The sequence below is a fragment of the Morus notabilis genome, unplaced genomic scaffold (genome assembly GCF_000414095.1).
Source record: "Morus notabilis unplaced genomic scaffold, ASM41409v2 Scaffold336, whole genome shotgun sequence".
Taxonomy (NCBI): Eukaryota; Viridiplantae; Streptophyta; class Magnoliopsida; order Rosales; family Moraceae; genus Morus; species Morus notabilis.
This window is the reverse complement of record NW_010367552.1, coordinates 703,181-721,471: the sequence shown is the minus strand read 5'-3', so window position 1 is coordinate 721,471 and position 18,291 is coordinate 703,181. Positions and strand designations below refer to the sequence as shown.

The 18,291-nt window shown below is 34.0% G+C and overlaps 2 protein-coding genes across 2 annotated transcripts in view; one reads left to right on the top strand and one right to left on the bottom strand.

Annotated features, from left to right (window-relative positions):
- Positions 1 to 7,380: 7,380 nt before the first annotated feature.
- LOC21404550 (uncharacterized protein ycf23) lies at positions 7,381 to 10,206 on the top strand. Its single transcript, XM_010112704.2, has 9 exons — positions 7,381 to 7,676; positions 8,005 to 8,070; positions 8,207 to 8,281; positions 8,628 to 8,690; positions 8,838 to 8,897; positions 9,083 to 9,172; positions 9,255 to 9,362; positions 9,689 to 9,811; positions 9,906 to 10,206. The coding sequence occupies exons 1-9, from the start codon at positions 7,467 to 7,469 to the stop codon at positions 10,032 to 10,034; spliced, it is 924 nt and encodes a 307-aa protein (XP_010111006.1). The 5' UTR covers positions 7,381 to 7,466; the 3' UTR covers positions 10,035 to 10,206.
- A 546-nt stretch (positions 10,207 to 10,752) lies between these two features.
- LOC112094410 (high mobility group B protein 14) overlaps positions 10,753 to 18,291 on the bottom strand; it is a 7,828-nt gene continuing 289 nt past the window's right edge. The window contains exons 2-6 of the mRNA XM_024175179.1: positions 17,863 to 18,048; positions 11,869 to 11,926; positions 11,686 to 11,730; positions 11,175 to 11,255; positions 10,753 to 11,070 (exon numbers count right to left, since the gene is read on the bottom strand). Of these exons, the coding sequence (XP_024030947.1) occupies positions 11,017 to 11,070; positions 11,175 to 11,255; positions 11,686 to 11,730; positions 11,869 to 11,926; positions 17,863 to 18,048 (424 nt within the window). The 3' untranslated portion in view covers positions 10,753 to 11,016. The remainder of the gene's footprint in view (positions 11,071 to 11,174; positions 11,256 to 11,685; positions 11,731 to 11,868; positions 11,927 to 17,862; positions 18,049 to 18,291) is intronic.

The window sequence follows — 18,291 nt, the reverse complement described above, 5'->3', positions numbered from 1 at the left end:
CACAAATCTCCTCCATTGTCATTGGACCTCGATTGGATTTGGAGGCGATTTTACAGAGATCAATAGCAAGAAAGCGTTCTAAAAGAGAGAGACAGAGAAAAAGAGAGACCTGGGACAGAGAGAGAGAAAGCATATCAGTTGACGACAGTTGCTCTTGACGGCGCCGAAGAAGACGAGCGCTCAACTTTGCGATCATTGGCAACGTTCCCAGAGATCATGGCGATTTCCTCTGCCAGATCTGGTTCGAGGTCCCACCAAAGAGAGTGCAGACGATCAGCGGCGACGACTTCATTTTCAAAGTAAAAGTTGAAGTTCTCCAGCGTTGATTGCGGCCTTCTGGTGATGTTCGTGGAGAAAACTCAAGCAGATTGTGCAAGACACGGTCACCAACAAGCAAATCGCAAGTCCAAGATTTGGTTCACATCGGCGAACTGGTTCACAACAACAATGATTGTCAGAGAGATCACAAACCCAGACAATCTAAAATCGCAATAAAAAGATTAAAAGGAATAATGTCATCCACGGAGCAGAGGCAAGGTCTGAAGCTGTTGCGAGGTTAGAGTTTGTAGAGATCAATGGTGATGAGAGAGAGAGAGAGAGAGAGCTAGGCTTGGTATTTTACTAAAATACTCTCTTTAACAAGATCACATGCTTTGTACATGATTAATTCTGTTAAAAATGTAAAGAAATTTGACGGAAAGGACTACATTGCACCCTTTTAAATAATTTAGGGTTCGTTTCATCAAAAAAAAAAGTTTTAGGACTAAATTGTCACATTTTAAAAAATTTAGGGATCATTCGTACAATTTACCCAAAATAAAAATACAAAAAAAAGCCTATGAATGACCCCTTTTATTACTAACAATTCTTTCAGTACAATGCCTGAATGATAGGAACAAGAGGGACCCAAGTTAGTGTTGCATGACATGGAAAATCTAATTTTTCCACTTATAATTAGATGTGATATGATACAATATAATTGGTCAAATACTATTTAATATACTAAAATTAAATAAGTAATTTGAGTCATGTTAGATATCGTTCTGTTATCTTAATGTCACGTGGGTCACTAGTTAAGAGGAGCCCTTATTTCTAATACTGGGGTTATACCCAGAATGACGTAAAATTTTATTGCAGATTGTTAATTACTGAGGGTCTTTTTATTTGGTTCATCAGTGAAGTCTTATTTCTCGATCTAATAGAAGCAGAAATTATAAGAAGACGTTGATGTGGACATATTTTTGAAAGTCTATACAGTTGCAAATGAAATATGGAAACCGAACAAGTAATGCAACTTGTTTGCAATCGTGTCTTCCAAGGTCCATATTGTGGACTTCATTCAATAGACTCAAGCCTTCTAATGACATTTTCAAGTTCCAAATTGACGGCCCCAATTATTAGCTTCTCTATATATCTTCAAAGAAGCAGCCTTAATTTGATCAAAGCCAAAGTTTTTTATAAACATAACTATTTTTGTCACTTTTTGTATTTATCGTTTGATACGTAAACTTTAATATCTTATTTTTTATTTAAATAATAATATATCATGTACTTATAGAGTATACTTATCAAACAGTAAATGTAGAAAGTGATAAAAAAATAACATTAGCATTTTTGATATTATGAAACAGATCTTTGAGCTTCAAGGCTCGTCATCTTTCTAAAAGTGAAGACCAAGAAGATGTTTACTTTCAAATAGGAAAATATGATGCCCCTAGGCGGATTTCATCCCAAATACTGCTATCTTTGCAGCTTAATTTGAGTTTAGAATGAATGTAAGATTGATGGATTTGATTTACTGATGAAAATTGTGTTTCACTAGTAAAATTAATTTAAATATCTTGACCTTTAATTACTATCTTTTGCAGCCTGATTTCGGTTAGAATGACATAGATACTGGTGACATGCGTAAAATGAATGGATCACTGTTTACTAAAAAAAAATTGATTTTTTCACACTTCTATCTTTCAATTTTTCTGCAGTATATGAGATCAAAATGTTCATTTTACGATGATTGTATATTTAATTTAGTGCAAAATTCACACATAGGTACAGACTTCTAATATCAAGATCTATAAGGTAAAATCTCCCACCTTAAATTCAAAAAAAAAAAAAATTACATTAGAATATGTTCAATTAATAAAAAGGAAGTACAAAATGGGCACCTCCTCAAATATTTATATATGAAGCATGCGGTATCTGTGTTCACTTGGAATTAAGTTACTAGATTCCCAAAAATAAAAAATAAAATAAAACAAGAAAAACTTGGTTATTTATTTCACTTTCTTTCGCTTTTTTAAATCTAGAAGACTTGAGTCAAATTTTGCGTACGTTTCAATTCTTGGTCATAGTGTTCTAAAACCGAAATATATGGTTTACGTTTCAATTGGCTATTCTCAAAATTTAAGGTAAAACAGACAAAATCCAGCTAAGTTTGGGCGTGAAAAACTGACGTATCTGGGTCCACTAATGATACCAAATAACTGCTGGAGAAGGACAAATTAAAGCCTTAATCTAGAAGAAAAATCCTAATCTACTCATACTCAATGTATCATTCTTTTTAGTTAACTAGATTTTTTTTTTAAAAAGTTCAAATTAGAAAGTTATAATAGTTGGCATATAGTTGGAACTTGAAACCTCTCTGACTGACCAAAAATTAAAATATAAAAGGAAAAAATTCAAGCCTTCTAAATTTTCTAGAATTTTCTCTCTCTCTCTCTCTGTTTTTTTTTTTTTTTTTTTTTTTTTTTTTAAATAAATTGGCCAGGCGGATGCCCGTTGTGTGATAACATGATAGGTCCACAATGGCAGGTAGACTTTTAAATTTCCATAAATTTTCCAAATGTGCCTTTGCAATTTTGTATTCCTTACTTTCTCTGATATGTCCCTTGCCATTAATATCGCTTCCTTTCCTCGATAATTCCTTCTTCATAATGGTGGAAACTGGATACGACTGAGCGTATCTAATCCACTTAGCTAGCCGTTAGGCTGGGCATCAATTGGACATCGAGATGGGCTGGCCCAATGAATCCAATGTCTCAGTCCAAATTTGCTTCCTCACTTATGCAGGCCGGGCATAGGTTGTGATATCATTGATTTCCATCACCTCTCTTAACTTGTATAAAACCACCATTGCATGATACTCACAATTCAAAGTGTCTAAAGCCCCCTAAAGGAATCAAACTTCTCTTTAGTTTAAGAACATGCCTAACATTTGTCAATGTCCTCACAACTCCATCAAACATCTTCACCTTCACAGTACCTATTCCAACAGCTTTAGCACTATAATTATTAGCCATCAATAAAGTACCGGCATCACAAGACTTATAGGAATTAAACCACTCTTATATATGGGCACATATGAAACGAGCATCCAGAATCTAAGATCCAAGAGTCAGAAATATTTTTATCAGCAATAACAAAATACACATCATCTTCACTTTCATACATGTCGCCAACAACATTTGCAGAATCTGAAGTCTCTTGGGTTTCTTACTTTCTTCTTTCTTCTAGATGTTGCGTGAGTTCTTCACAGTTTCTCCTAATATGTCCCTTCTTATGACAGTAGTAGCACTCAATATCATTTCTTGGACTAGATTTGGAACGATCATTTCTTTTATCATAATATCTCCCTCCTGACTTGCTCGTACCCTTATTTGAATTTGTTTTCGCCACTAAAACTTGTTCAGTATCAGACATACTACTAGGTTTTTTCATATTTACAGTCTTTAATATAATAGTTGACACCTCATCCACAATCAACGTCGTCTTTCCAACTAAAAGTGTAGTCACCAAAGTCTCATATGATTTGGGTAGGGAGGCCAACAAAATTACCGCCTTATTTTCTTCATCAATTTTGACCTCTACACTTAATAACTGAGTTATGAGCCTACTAAAATTATTTATATGATCCCTAACATCAGTTTTCTCACCATCTTTAACTCATACAATTGTTTCTTCAAATAAAACCTACTTGTTAAGGATTTCGACATATAAATTTTTCTAATTTTTCCATAACTTAGAATGCGATGTTTCATTCATAACACTATATTTTAGTTTATGAGCCAAATTTAAACGAATAGTGCTTACTGCTCTCGCTTCTAATTCTTTACAATCTTCATTTTTCATCTTTTCCGGCTTCTTTCCTTGCAACGCTTCCAGTAGTCTCTGCTGAATCAAAACATCTTTTACCGTACTCTAACAGATGCTGAAATTACTCTTTCCATCAAACCACTAAATATGCTCAAACTTTATCCCAAACATCATCTTGACTTTTCTTTTATTCACCACAGCTCTGATACTAGTTGTTGGGGAAAAAACACACTTATACACCCACGCAGCAGAAAAATAGATTGAAATAAAAATAACAGAAAAATAGATAAGACACAGATTTAGGTGATTCCGAAAAATTTCTTACATCCAAGGGAGAGGGAGAAAATAATTCATTAACAGTTTTAGAATTACACTCTCAACACACTTTTTTACTCTCTCTTTCTACCCAAAACCTCTTATACATTTATCTATCTCTCTCCTCACTTTTCTCTCTCTCTTAAAATGAGGCACTCTTTCTCTGCATTTTTCTCTGAGTACACTTTTATCTAAACACATATAAAGCCTTACACAAAGTACTTATTTATATATTCTTAATAAGCCATAAAATAACTCTTGTCTAAAAAACTGAAAACAGTAACTTACACAATAACATAAAATCGTTACTTTTTTAAAACTAATTTGAGTCACTTATCAAATAAGATGAATAAATTATTTTATTGCCAAATTCAATACGGAGAATTCTTCTCTCTGCACCCCAAATGTTCAACCTTTGTTTTTTGTGTTTTCCATCAGCATCTGAAACCATTTCGACTACGACTATAGCTTTCCCTTGGATGACAATCATAGATATGCAACTCTTTAATAGTTATGTTTTTACTGCGGTAGGGGACGGGATTTATTTGTTTAGTGAAATCTGTTTAAGCTATCTCTTTCTTTAGGATTACTGAGTTAGAGTTTTTTGCTAATCATTTTATTTAAGATTCTCAATTTTCTTTTTAAAATGGACTTATCAATTTAAAAAATGAAACTCCTCAAAACAATAAAAAAATGATATAGAAATAGAAGTTGAATAAGGAAACCTCGCGTGGTGCTAAGAAACCTGTCTCACTCCACTCCATTTGTTTATGGAGTGAGAAATTTAGAAATTTCTGCGTTTAGAATTAGTTATTAACTGTTTTTTAAAACGTCTTTACATGTCTTTTAAGACACAAAAATGAACTTTTGTAAACTGTATTTGTTTAGCAAATAGTTTAAAAATGAGAAGGAAAACAAAAAAAAAGTGAGAATATATATATTTTTTTAGTGAAGGGAGAATGATTTTTATTAAGAAACCAGAAAATGAATGAAAGTTGTTCTCCCTTTCCACTTCCATTTTCAAGTTTTTATGAACATTATTATGTTAAATAATTAATTACTAATTTTTAATTACCAAAAATAATATATTATTTTAATAATTAAAATATAGTTAATAATTACTTAATTATTATTTAAATATTAATTTCTTTTTGTTAAATTTGTAATACATATTAATAACAATAATGAATAAATAAATAGCAATTACTCAATTAATAATGAATTAGTATTTAAAGAGTAATTACCAAAAATTGATAATGTAGTGATCAATTAATAGGTCATTAAATAAACATTAGTAATTAATTAACTATTTATTTAATTATGTAATTAAATGCTAATTATTGAATTAGTGAATAGTATACTAATATATTATTTATTTAATAATTATTATTTTTTATTAATACACTAATTTACTACTTATAAACTAATGATTACACTATTACTTATTAATATATTTATTATTAATTATTATTTTAAAATTATTTTGCATATTTCTTTATTAGTATATATATAATTTAATTCACAATATACTCATTACTAATAATATATCTATTATTGTTATGTTCCTAATAATTAATTTTTATTTGCTAATTGATTATTAATTATTAGTTACTTGATATATTAATTTAATATTATTAATTACACATACACAAAATAAAATTTTATATTTATAATAAAACACAATTTCACTTTTTTATTACACTTAAAATAATCTCTTTAAAATCCAACCAAAAATAATTTCTCAATCGATCTCAATACCATCCTCAAAAGATTCTCATATTCACTTTTATACTCAAAACACAACGATTTTAAAAACGCTACCAAAAAGTCCAATATTGATATTCATCGTGGGATGGGTAAGAGCAAAGGGTTTGGCAACAAGCAAACCGCTTTCTATCATAATTTTAAGGGTTTCAAATCTTAATTAAGTACTAAAGGGATCGTATTTATGGATCTTACACACGTATTCTGTTAGTTAAAATGGTGATCATTGCTAATATGAAATTCTATTTTTCTTTAAGCATTAGAATGTTTAGCTTTAAATATTGTTATCTAAAAATTAAATCGCATGTTTTGATTCAAATGTGCATTTCAGTGCATCTATTTTTTATTTATATTTTAAAACTTATTTTTTGGTTTATTAAAGAAATTCCAGGTTTTTCCTCTTTTTTTTTTCCTGAGCATTTCTATAATTAAATTAGTAAAAGAAATAAACAATGATAGTTAGATGGTAATTTGTTACACACTTTAAATATATTGGTTGGTATTTGATGATGTACATTAAATTATATAATATTTTGTTTATTTAAACTCAAAACAGAGGACACATTTATAAAAATTTTAAGTAAATTTTTAGTAAACTACTTGAGGGAACAGGAAAATTCAGATTTTTTGTTTTTTTGTTTTTTTCTGATGACGAAAATTCAGATCTTAAAATAGAGAAGGGCACTCCTAATATGAATTGTCTCTGGTGAGGTATTTGGAAAGTGCCTGACCAGTCAAGTACTTGTATAATTATGTATAAATTGTATATATTTATACATAAATTATGTGTATTTACATATAAAGTCGTATATATTTAATATGAAATACAATAAATCAGTCAATATACATATTTTTATATTATGTGTTCACTAATTGTTATAAAAAAAACATGTTTTGAGAATTAATATACATTGTCGTTTCTTATAACTTAACATACATGATTTATATATAAATATACACGATTTACATGTAAATATATACGATTGTATAATTATACAAGTGTCATATAAATATACATAACTTATTTATAAATATACACAATTTATTATAAATATACACACTTCATATAAAAATGTACGAATATCATTCTGGTCAAACACTTTTTAAGTGCCTGACAGAGACCTTGTGTGTGTGTGTGTGTGTGTGTGTGTGTGTGTGTGTATATATATATATATAAATATAAATGAAAGGCAAAGTGAAACCGACGAAAATATCTTCTTTCTTCTTCTTCTTCTTAAAACAAGATATAACTTGAAAGCCTCTCTTATCTCTTCCAGAGAGAGCGGGGGAAAAAAATGCAGGCCTCAATGTGTATGACAACTTTACCGTCTTCTTCTCACTCACTTCTTAAACCAAGTCACAATCCTCTTATTAGCCATACTTTGTCTTCTTTTTCTTCTTCTTCTTCTTCAAGAAGAAAAGCGTCTTATTTAACCACCAGAGCACTTCTATCAACTTCAAAAGAACTGGTCTTGAGAGAGTTTCATGAACGCAAAGCTCTCAAGGTAAGGATTGACAAAATCCCATTTCGATTATCGGCTCAGTTGCATTGTTTTTTTTTGTTTGTTTGTTTTTTTCTGTTTGGTTAATGAGAAAACTTGGTAAAGGAAATATAATTTTTTCGTCATTTAGTCCTCTGAATTTTTATTTTTCTGGTTTTTTGTGAAACTAGTGTATTTGGTTCAGAGCAGTGATATAAGTGGTTGAATTTGATACTTTCGTTTAAAAGGGAATTTGATTTGGTTAAGATAACTCTATACTTTTGCCACTGAAAATACATATTATTTTATGCAATTTCGTCTAATATAATTATGTTGGATTGTTTCCTGACAGATTATCTCAGGCTTGCAGAATTTTGATAAGGAAAATGTTGCCTCAGTTGTGACTGCTGCAGACAAGGTTTGATCTCATAACCAACTTAATTGGTCAATATACAAAGCTTTCTTTAATTCTTCTGTTTTATGCTTTTTTGAAAAATTATCGTTTTTCCTAATAATAATATTGCATATCTTCATGATGTCATTTTCATTCATAGGGAGGAGCAACTCATGTGGATATAGCTTGTGATCCAGAATTGGTGAAACTTGCAACTAGTTTAACTTCTCTTCCTGTAAGTTAATTAATAGTACATTCAATTATCAGTGTATGGTTTGTGATTTGTTGGTTGACAATCGCTGCCTTGAGTAATATGTTTTTTATTGATAGAAGAGTAAAATGGATTTAATGTTATGCATACCCCTCTTTAACTTCATTTTACTAGCCAAATTACTATGCATATCAAAGCAGAATTTCATAAAAAGACTATCAGCATCTAATGAAACCATAAAAACTCAAATTTCTTGAGTACCTAATGTTTTCATGGACTTGAGAAAAAACCCACCGCCATATCGCACATTAACTCCTTGTGTCATTGTTCGAAAGATTTCAAATTGACTAAACATACCCTCTCTTGTCAGGTCTGCGTTTCTTCGGTAGACCCAGCTGCATTTCCGGCTGCTGTCGAAGCTGGAGCAATGATGGTTTGGAAACAAATCTTGTTACATTTGAATTACAATTCGTCGAATGATTTATTGACTTATTACATCTCAACAATATGCTCAACGATTAAATTCGGGTTGTAGTAGTGCTTTGTTGATTTGTGATAATAAAGCTTAGTGCATATGCAGGTTGAGATTGGAAATTATGATTCATTTTATGAGAGAGGCGTTATTTTCTCGCCAGAGCAGGTACAAATTCAAACCTTACAACATCTGACAAAGCCAAGAAAGAGAAATATTTAATGTTTTTCTCACAGCCAAATCTTGTCCCGAGGAATACTTACCAGCATAGACCACTTATTTGGCTTTTATTTGCTAGAAAACGTTACGAAGAATTCTTTTCTTCTTACATACGTGAGTTCTGCTTGTTGCAGATATTGAATCTAACAAAGGAGACCAAGAGGATCCTTCCATCCGTGACCTTATCGGTCACTGTGCCTCATACGCTAAGCCTCCCTGATCAGGTCAAAAACAGCATTTTTCAAGGATCTTCACCTATATTTTCCATGGTTTATTCAGTTACCAAAGAGTCTTTAACAAAAACAGGTCAAGCTTGCTGAGCTTCTGGAGCAGGAAGGTGTTGACCTCATTCAAACTGAAGGAGGAAAATGCTCTAACCCTTCAAAATCCGGCATCCTTGGTTTGATCGAGAAGGTAATAAATATGCCTTTTCAGTTTACGTGCAACTTTCGAAATAAATGAGAAAAAAATTGAGTTTTCAAACTGCTTAGCTCTCATGATATAGGACATTTCAAAATCCAAAATGACCTTTAATCACCAAGGTACTACCAATGACTTTTAACTACTTGCACCTTTTTTACTCGAGTATGAAAATTTTGAAAGGGGGAATTTTCTTGGCTAATTGCTTGGATGAACATTTGTAAACTTTCAGTTTCAGGACCTGTACAGAGCTTGTCTTCTTATATTAGGCGTTTATTTTTACAAAGCATAATTGATCATGATACCTGGTTAATTTTCAGGCAACACCAACACTGGCAGCAGCGTATTCCATCTCGCGGGCTGTCAAGATTCCTGTCATGTGTTCGTCTGGACTAAGCGCTGTCACGGCACCAATGGCCATCACAGCTGGAGCTGCCGGTGTGGTATGTATTTCATTTCACCGTTTTATCTCACTGATTCTGTCTTCCAGTTTTTGTTACTTTAAACTGATATTGTGATTTGTATTGTTTAATGCAGGGGGTTGGATCAGTCATAAACAAGCTTAACGACGTTGTTGCGATGATTGCCGAGGTCAAGAGCATTTCCAATTCATTAACGTCAGCTGAGAGGCGGGCTGCAACTGAAGAACAGAGTGTAAAAGTGTAACTCTATGTTTCTTGTTTATTAGAAAGGCTCGCTAGTTTTGGACTTCAGAGCGGAAAGTTAAATGTAAGTTTTGGACCCCTAGGTTACAACCAGCAAAATCCATAATTTTGTACTGGGATTATAAATTTATGGACTTAGAAGTCAATAAAGGCGCAGAGCAGATTTCTCATCAGCATATGGATTTTTTTTTTTTTAAAGCCCTACTAATAGATGTAGCATATGGGCATTGGATGTGTTTATTTTTATACCATTCTCATTTAAAATCAACTGATTCAAATATTTTGAATTTCATAATAAAGGAATAGCACCTTTCGTTTAAGAAAAACGAAAATTTACTCTGAAAGTGAATGAATCTAAACTTTAATCTTTTACTTTTAATAAATATTTTTTTTATTAGTGTAATTATTTAACTATAAAAGTTATAAATCAAGAATAAAAGATAAAAATTATGACTTATGTACTTTTAAAAGATATTTGTCAAGATTATCATTTTTTTTATCTATTTATTTATTTATTTATTTTCAAGAAGTGTTACAAGAATGAAAGATGGCTAAAGAGGTAAAATATCTCCCATTTTGAAGAACGAAAAGAAAAATCTCGTACTGAATTCGAAGTATCATGCTATTATTACTTAATATTCATATTTGATATATCGCAAAAACATAATTTTCTTTTTTCCCCTCCTCAAAACAAATGAAAAGCTCATTAGCACAGAGCGTGAAGGGGTGTAAATAGTAATATATGAATTTCTCGCAAAACGAATTGTCCATGGACCATATATTTCAGTGGTGGGACTAAATCAAAATACAAGATACCAATAAAGAGAGAAATCTAGTCATTACCTCCATGCAATTTGCAAACCTGATTTACACAGAATGTTTGAGATAATTGTCTTGAGAAGACAAACAACTCAATTGCCTACGACCTCTACATAAATACCATTTCTTTCTTTCAAAAATCAAAATATCAACAATCTTAAGGCCTATTCATCGAACTCCGAGTCATCGTCCTCAGTTTCTTCATCTTCACCACTTTCCTGCAAGAAAAGCCATGTTTTAAAACATTTCAAGCAAAAAGGGAAAAAAAATGTTTGTAGACATGCGTAACATATAACACATAAAAATGTCGAATCATGACAACCTTTCTCTTGATATATTCTGCCGTGGCTCTATCAAACTCCGCTCGTTTCTCAGTAGCGATGTCATAATATTGAACCTTTTCCTGTAATAAACAGAACAAATAAAAATGCTATGAACTTCTTCGGCGACAATCAACTTATCACGCATTTACTTTTCCAATTGTTGAACAGCTAGGAAGATAATTTCACGTGAGAAACATGAACATTGAACAGTCATTCGGCAAACAAAAAAAAAAGGTTCAAACGCTGTAAGATAAAGCAAAAGTAAGACACTCATGGCAATTTAAAGTACATACATTAAAAATTTACATGTAAGATTTAACATATTAAGTGTCAGCATCCGAACTGAGTTGCAAATGCTTGGGAACAAAACGTATTAGCTAACCACCATCCGATACTTGGTTTAGTTTTCCAAGATAAAACCATAGGGTTCCACTGAACCAATAACAAAAGTACCAAATAAAGTAAAAAAAAGGTTGAGAAATCAATTTCATGTACTAATGTAGTACCAACCTCGTACGTCATTGTTTTCCACTTCTCTCCACACGCCTTTCCTATCTGAACAGGGAAAAAATGAACGGTGTGCAATAAAGTGAATGAAGGAGTGACCGGGACAAAAGATAATCAAATCAACAAGTTGAGGACAGATCTAAAAGAAGTAATAGAATGGGATATATGCTACACTAGTACTCTTACATCTCGCATTGATTTGACACCTGGATTTTGCTTTTGAAACTCCTTCCGGAAGTCCTCCCTTGAAAATTATAACAAAATTCGTAAGAATCCTGAAATGGTTCTTTCCATATAACAAGGCCTTTCATACTAAGGTTTCTACAGTAATGGTTTGATTGAGAAACAGCCGACATTTCTAGCATAAATACAAAAGATCAAACAGAAACGGTAAGATGTTCCTGACAACTCAAATCCACGTAAATACAAGGAAGTGACACAAGAACTATAACCTGGCTGACAATGCACAGAAATAATTGAAACAACATCTGAAAAGAAGTGCAGGACCAAGAATTTGAAAAATTAAACAAAATCCAATAAGGAAGATCATTTGTTTATCCTGCTACCCCTTTATAGAAATAGGTTAACAAGATATCATTCAAAATAAGATCATGGAATTAAGGCATGAGTTTGTTAGTTTTGGGTTCAGAAATGACCGGAAAGCAAATTCTCAATCACTAAAGCAGATTCAAGGACCATGGAACTGGCGAACTTGGCATGAGATCATAATTTCATCCATTATTCAGTTTATGGTTAATACGCGAGTCCAGTCACTGGAAAGGTTCAGGGTCTGTACGGGGTTGGTTTACTATGTCGTAGCCACACTTTTTCTATTCTGATGGTCAATTTGCAAAGAAAAACTCAAAGGTCTTTTAGGTGAAAGCTTCATTAATTCAAGGGAACATAGATACAACAATATTATTAAGCTCCTTTTCAACAATCTTGGCTCATAACTAGTAATTTAATAAAGAAGGAAGATAACCCCACTTATTAAATTTATGCTGCTCACATCTTTCTAAAGAAGAATAATCAATACCCAAAACAGAGCTTTGAAGATCACTGCTATATGACATGTTGGAGAATTTGAGTGTAGAGGGTGAAAAGAATGCAGAAAACAAGAGAGGGTTTGAGGCGTATAGGAATACTTTCCTTTAAGGTTTTATTTTCCCTCACTTCTCAAAGTTTGCTAATGAGTTTTAATGGCAAATTACCCCTAATATACAACAAACGCTTGAACACAATATCTAGCAATAATATTGAGTTCCAAAACATGAATGAATGCATCATCTTTAAACATTACAACCATTCACATAAAGGTACATTTTCAATGTAAAGGTATCTTTTCATGGATTAATACACCTATTGCTATAGTTAAATCTATTACTAATTGGTGTTCAAATATGTATGAAAACATATCACCAATGGATGTTGAAAGCAGGAATAATACTTTCTGTTTTCTATTCACATTAAATTCTGTACATAAGGCTTCTATTTATAATACAATTGTGAAAACTAAATCTCCTAAAAACATGGCCTAGAGAATAGGAAGGTTATTTGCTGAATCAAACCAAATCAGGAAACACCTTATCCTAAATCCAGAAACCGATTCTCAGCCTAAAGATCCGGGATTTCAACACTCCCCCTCAAGTTGGATCATAGATGTTGATCATGTCCAACTTGTTTAAGAAATCATCGAATTTTTGTCTTATGAGCCCTTTGGTGAAGATGTCAGCCGTCCGATCTTGAGTAGGAACGTAGGTCATGCAAATGATTCCCTTTTCCACTTTCTCTTTGATGAAATGTCTATCAACTTCCACGTGCTTGGTCCTGTCATGTTGGACAAGATTAAGAGATATGTTGATTGATGCTTTGTTATCACAGTAGAGTTTAACTGGGAACTCTACTGTGACTTGAAATTCTTCTAGGAGTTTTTTCAGCCATAGTGCTTCACATATTCCTTGAGCAACTGCCTTAAACTCTGCTTCAGCACTGCTTCGAGCCACCACATTCTGCTTCTCACTCCTCCAGGTTACTAGGTTCCCCCATACAAACGTACAATATCCTGAGGTGGACCTTCTGTCTTCAATCGAGCCTGCCCAGTCTGCATCTGTGTAGACTTCTATTCCCCGGCAGTCGGTTTTTTTGAAGAGTAGTCCTCTGCCAGGTGAGCCCTTGAGATATCTGAGTATCTTGTATACTGCCTCCAGATGAGCTTCCCTTGGTGAGTGCATGTGTTGACTCACTGCACTTACTGCAAATGCAATATCAGGTCTGGTATGAGACAAGTATATTAGTTTGCCTACTAGTCTTTGATATCTGTCTTTGTCAACCATCTTTCCAGCATCTTCAGTCTTCTTTCCCACTTCAATAGGGGTGTCACTAGGTTTGCATCCAAGCATACCGGTCTCCGTGAGTAGATCAAGGACATATTTTCTTTGGGAGACACTGATCCCTTTCTTTGATCTAGCAACTTCCATTCTCAAGTTTTCAAAAAATGTAACATCATGACTAACAAATACTCTTTTTGTGGAAGGATCAAAGCATTTGTAGCCCTTTTGTGTAGGGGAATATCCAATGAAAACACACTTAGTGGCTCTCGGATCCAGCTTACTTCGGTTTTGAGAGTGAACATGGACAAACGTGGTGTAGCCAAACACCTTAAGAGGTAAATTTGAGTGTAAACGAGTAGTGGGGAAGACTTTCTTAAGGGTGTTGAGAGGAGTATCAAACGAAAGGACTCGACTGGGCATTCTATTGATAAGATAGGCGGATGTCAAAATGGCATCCCTCCAGAACATTTTTGGCATGTGGGCAGTGAACATCAAGGCTCGGGCTACCTCAAGTAAGTGTTTGTTTTTCCGTTCGGCAACTCCATTTTGTTGTGGAGTGTCAACACATGAACTCTGGTGAATAATCCCATTTGTCATGAGAAATTCTCCTGAGATAGTGTTGAAATACTCCGTCCCATTATCTGTCCGCAAAATTCGGATTTTAGTTTGAAATTGTGTTTAGACCATGGAGTAAAAGGTTTTGAACACCTCATGGACATTTGTTTTGTCTTTTACGAGGTAAACCCAACAAACCCTAGAGTGATCATCAATAAATTTTACGAACCATTTTGTGTAAGTGCGAGTAGATACCCCATAGATCACTGTGAATCATAGTAAAAGGTTTAGAAGGTTGGTACATTGATTTTTTAAATGAAGAACATTGGTGTTTAGCTAGCTGACACATTTCACACTGAAAATCAAGGACATTTTTATTGAAAGAAATAGAAGGAAACAGGTGTTCATGTACTGGAAACTAGGATGGCCCATTCTAAAGTGCCATAACATTATTTCACTATCCCTAAAAGTGAATGCAGAATCGCAAATTGCAGTATGAAGCTGTCCACTTGTCTCGGCCTCATCTAGATAGTAGAGACCCTCACATTCTTTAGCACTGCCAATCGTCCTCCCCGATGATAGGTCTTGAAATACACAGTGAGAATGGAAAAATTTAGCACAACAGTTGGAGGTTTTTGTCAATTGGCTGATTGATAATAAATTGCAAGATAGGTTAGGGACATGAAGAACAGTTTCTAGGATCAAGGAATCAGAGATTTTGATTGTCCCTTTTCCTGCAACTGTTGAGAGAGAACCATCTGCAATTTTTACTTTGACATTGCCGGCACAAGGTGAGTATGTGGAAAAAATTTTGTAGTTGCTGGTCATATGGTCAGATGCGCCAGAATCGACGATCCAGGAAATTCTGTTTTGGTGAACAATATTCAGGGCCTTCAGAAAATTACCTTTGTGGGCTAGAGAACCAGTGGACACATTATTGGAGGACTGACCATTAGATTGGAAATTTGAGAACATCTTGTAAAGCTGTTCCATCTGTTCATGACTGAATGAAGTTTTTGCTTGAGAATTGCTGCTATCAACATCCGTTTTTCTATCCTTCTGATCATCAACCGAGGCTTGATATCCTCGATTTTTGTTGTTCATTTGCTGTGGCTTCCAATCCGGTGGTTTCCCGTGCAGTTCCCAACATGTATCCTTAGTGTGACTAGTCTTGTGACAATGCTCACACCATGGTTTTTTCCTTTGCTGACTCTGGCCTGGTCCATTCAGTCCCCTTTTTGTCATCAGTGCAGTCGTTTCTGGTCCAGAACCAGTGAGTGCAGTGGAGGCAGGGAGTTTCAGCATTACCTTGCGCCTACTCTCTTCTCGTCTTACCTCGGAAAAAACTTCACGGATTGAGGGCAACGGTCTTCGACCTAGGATTCTTCCTCTTACTTCATCTAATTCTCGGTTCAACCTAGCCAGAAATTCAAAAACTCTCTCATTCTCCAGCCTCTTCTTAAATCTTACGCTGTCTCCAAGACATTCCCAATCTTCCTCGTAACTCAGATCCAGTTCTTGCCAGAGAGACTTCATCTATGTGTGTAGTATTCAGTAACCTTTTTTTCCTCCTGTTTCATTTGCCATAACCGAGTCTTAATCTCGAATATTTGGGAAGAGTTTTCCACGTCAGAGTATGTTTCTCTCACGGCATCCTAGACATCCTTTGCGGTAGGAAGAAACATATAAGTTTTCCCAATTGTGGGCTTCATCGAGTTGACCAGCCATGCGGTTACCATCGAGTTTTCTGACTTCCACTTCTGAAAGGAGGCATCGATAGAGGATGGCTTCTTGGTTTCTCCGGTGAGATATCCCAACTTACCTTTTCCATCAATTACCAGTTTGATCGATTGAGCCCATTCGAGAAAATTCTTCCCGTTAAGTTTCTCAACCGTGAACTGAAAAGTGGAATTCTCGGATCCACTCGACGTCATGGTGTTGGTGACCGCCGCCCCTGTTTCGCCCGTGGTTGCTGAAGACATTGATTCCTCCATTGAATGCCAAGGTTAGGGTTTCCTCGGCTCTGATACCATGTTAGTTTACCAATCCATCCTAAAAGCTTAAGCGGTTAGGAGGTGGGCCAACAATAGTTTTATACTTTAACACTCCCCCTCACGTGTGGGCTGGATAATGGGCAATCGTGTGGGTAAATTAATTGAAAAGCCCAACACGTGAATATTTAAGCCCGAGATATATTAAAAACCCAACACGTGATGACAATTTAAATAGGGATAAATAGTGCAATTACGGAGGTTTGAACTCAGGACCTCCCGCTCTGATACCATGAAAGCAGGAATAATACTTTCTGTTTTCTATTCACATTAAATTCTGTACATAGGGCTTCTATTTATAATACAATTGTGAAAACTAAATCTCCTAAAAACGTGGCCTAGAGAATAGGAAGGTTATTTGCTGAATCAAACCAAATCAGGAAACACTTATCCTAAATCCAGAAACTGATTCTCAGCCTAAAGATCCGGGATTTCAACAGATGTAATGGTTCGAAACGTTTTAGATCACATAAACTCATGAAAACATTGTTTTCTGCATAATTTCTGCTGCAGCGGATGTTTTCCCGCTGGACTCGAGACATGTAAACATTTCGGCTGCAACCAAAATATTTCGGCTACAGCCGATTTGGCCAAATCAAAGCAGTTTGTCTGCTGCAACTTTTTGAAGTCCCTTTAACACGAGTTTTCATGTTTTAATACTCAAACAACTTGTGATCTTGATCAAGACATATTACAATCTCTCTAACATGACAAAGACAAGGCATGCAGATGACATGCCATATAATTATCTACCTTTTCTTTTCCATCAATTTAATGAAAATTATATGAAGATAAACTATCAAGCCTAATTTCAACGCAGAAAACAACCAAATTATACCAACAAAATCCTACGCCACAACTCAGCCCAAAATTCAAAATTTTTAACATAGTAACTCCATCGTATATATATTCTGTTTAAGTATTGCGACATTTGCGAAATAAGATGGTCAACATTCAACAAAAATCAACTATTTTCTTCTGCTTGAGACCACCTGAACGTACATACACAACTTATAATCTTGGCCTAAAGTCTAAAATATCAAAGTTGCCTGACGAAAAATGTCATGAACTAAAGATTCCTGGTGAGTACAAATGCAATCATTTCATTTACACACTCAACAAGTTCAAGCAAAGCAAGCACTTCCTTAGTATTTGGTCTCATGAAGCTAATAAAATGTACATTTCTAGCAATAGAAAAATCCATAACTAATAACAAACGATAAAAGAAAGAAAGAAGAACTTACAAGAAGTAGAAGAAAGCTGTTGGAGGCTTCTTAGGCTTCTTGGCATCGAAATTCTTGCTTTTGTTTTTCTTCTTCTGCTTGGTTTTCGCCTTCTTCACTGTCGTTTCCTCATTGTTGATACTACTACTACTCAGACTTGCCAACCTTTTATTCCCCTCGATTGTTCTTACCCTCAAAACCATTCTCCTAAAATTGTTCAAATTCAACCAAACAAAACATATTTTTCAATTATCAAAAGAAAAAAATAACACACACACAAATTTTCTCTCCTTTATTTGCTAATTTTACACAGACCACCACTCAACTAAGCCTAGTACCACTCACTGTGGAAATGGGTTCCCCTTTTTAACAAACCCAAAAAAGAATAACCCAGAACAAAAAAAAAAAAAAAAAAAACCTTTTTTTTGTTTTTTATTTCTTGGGTTTTTT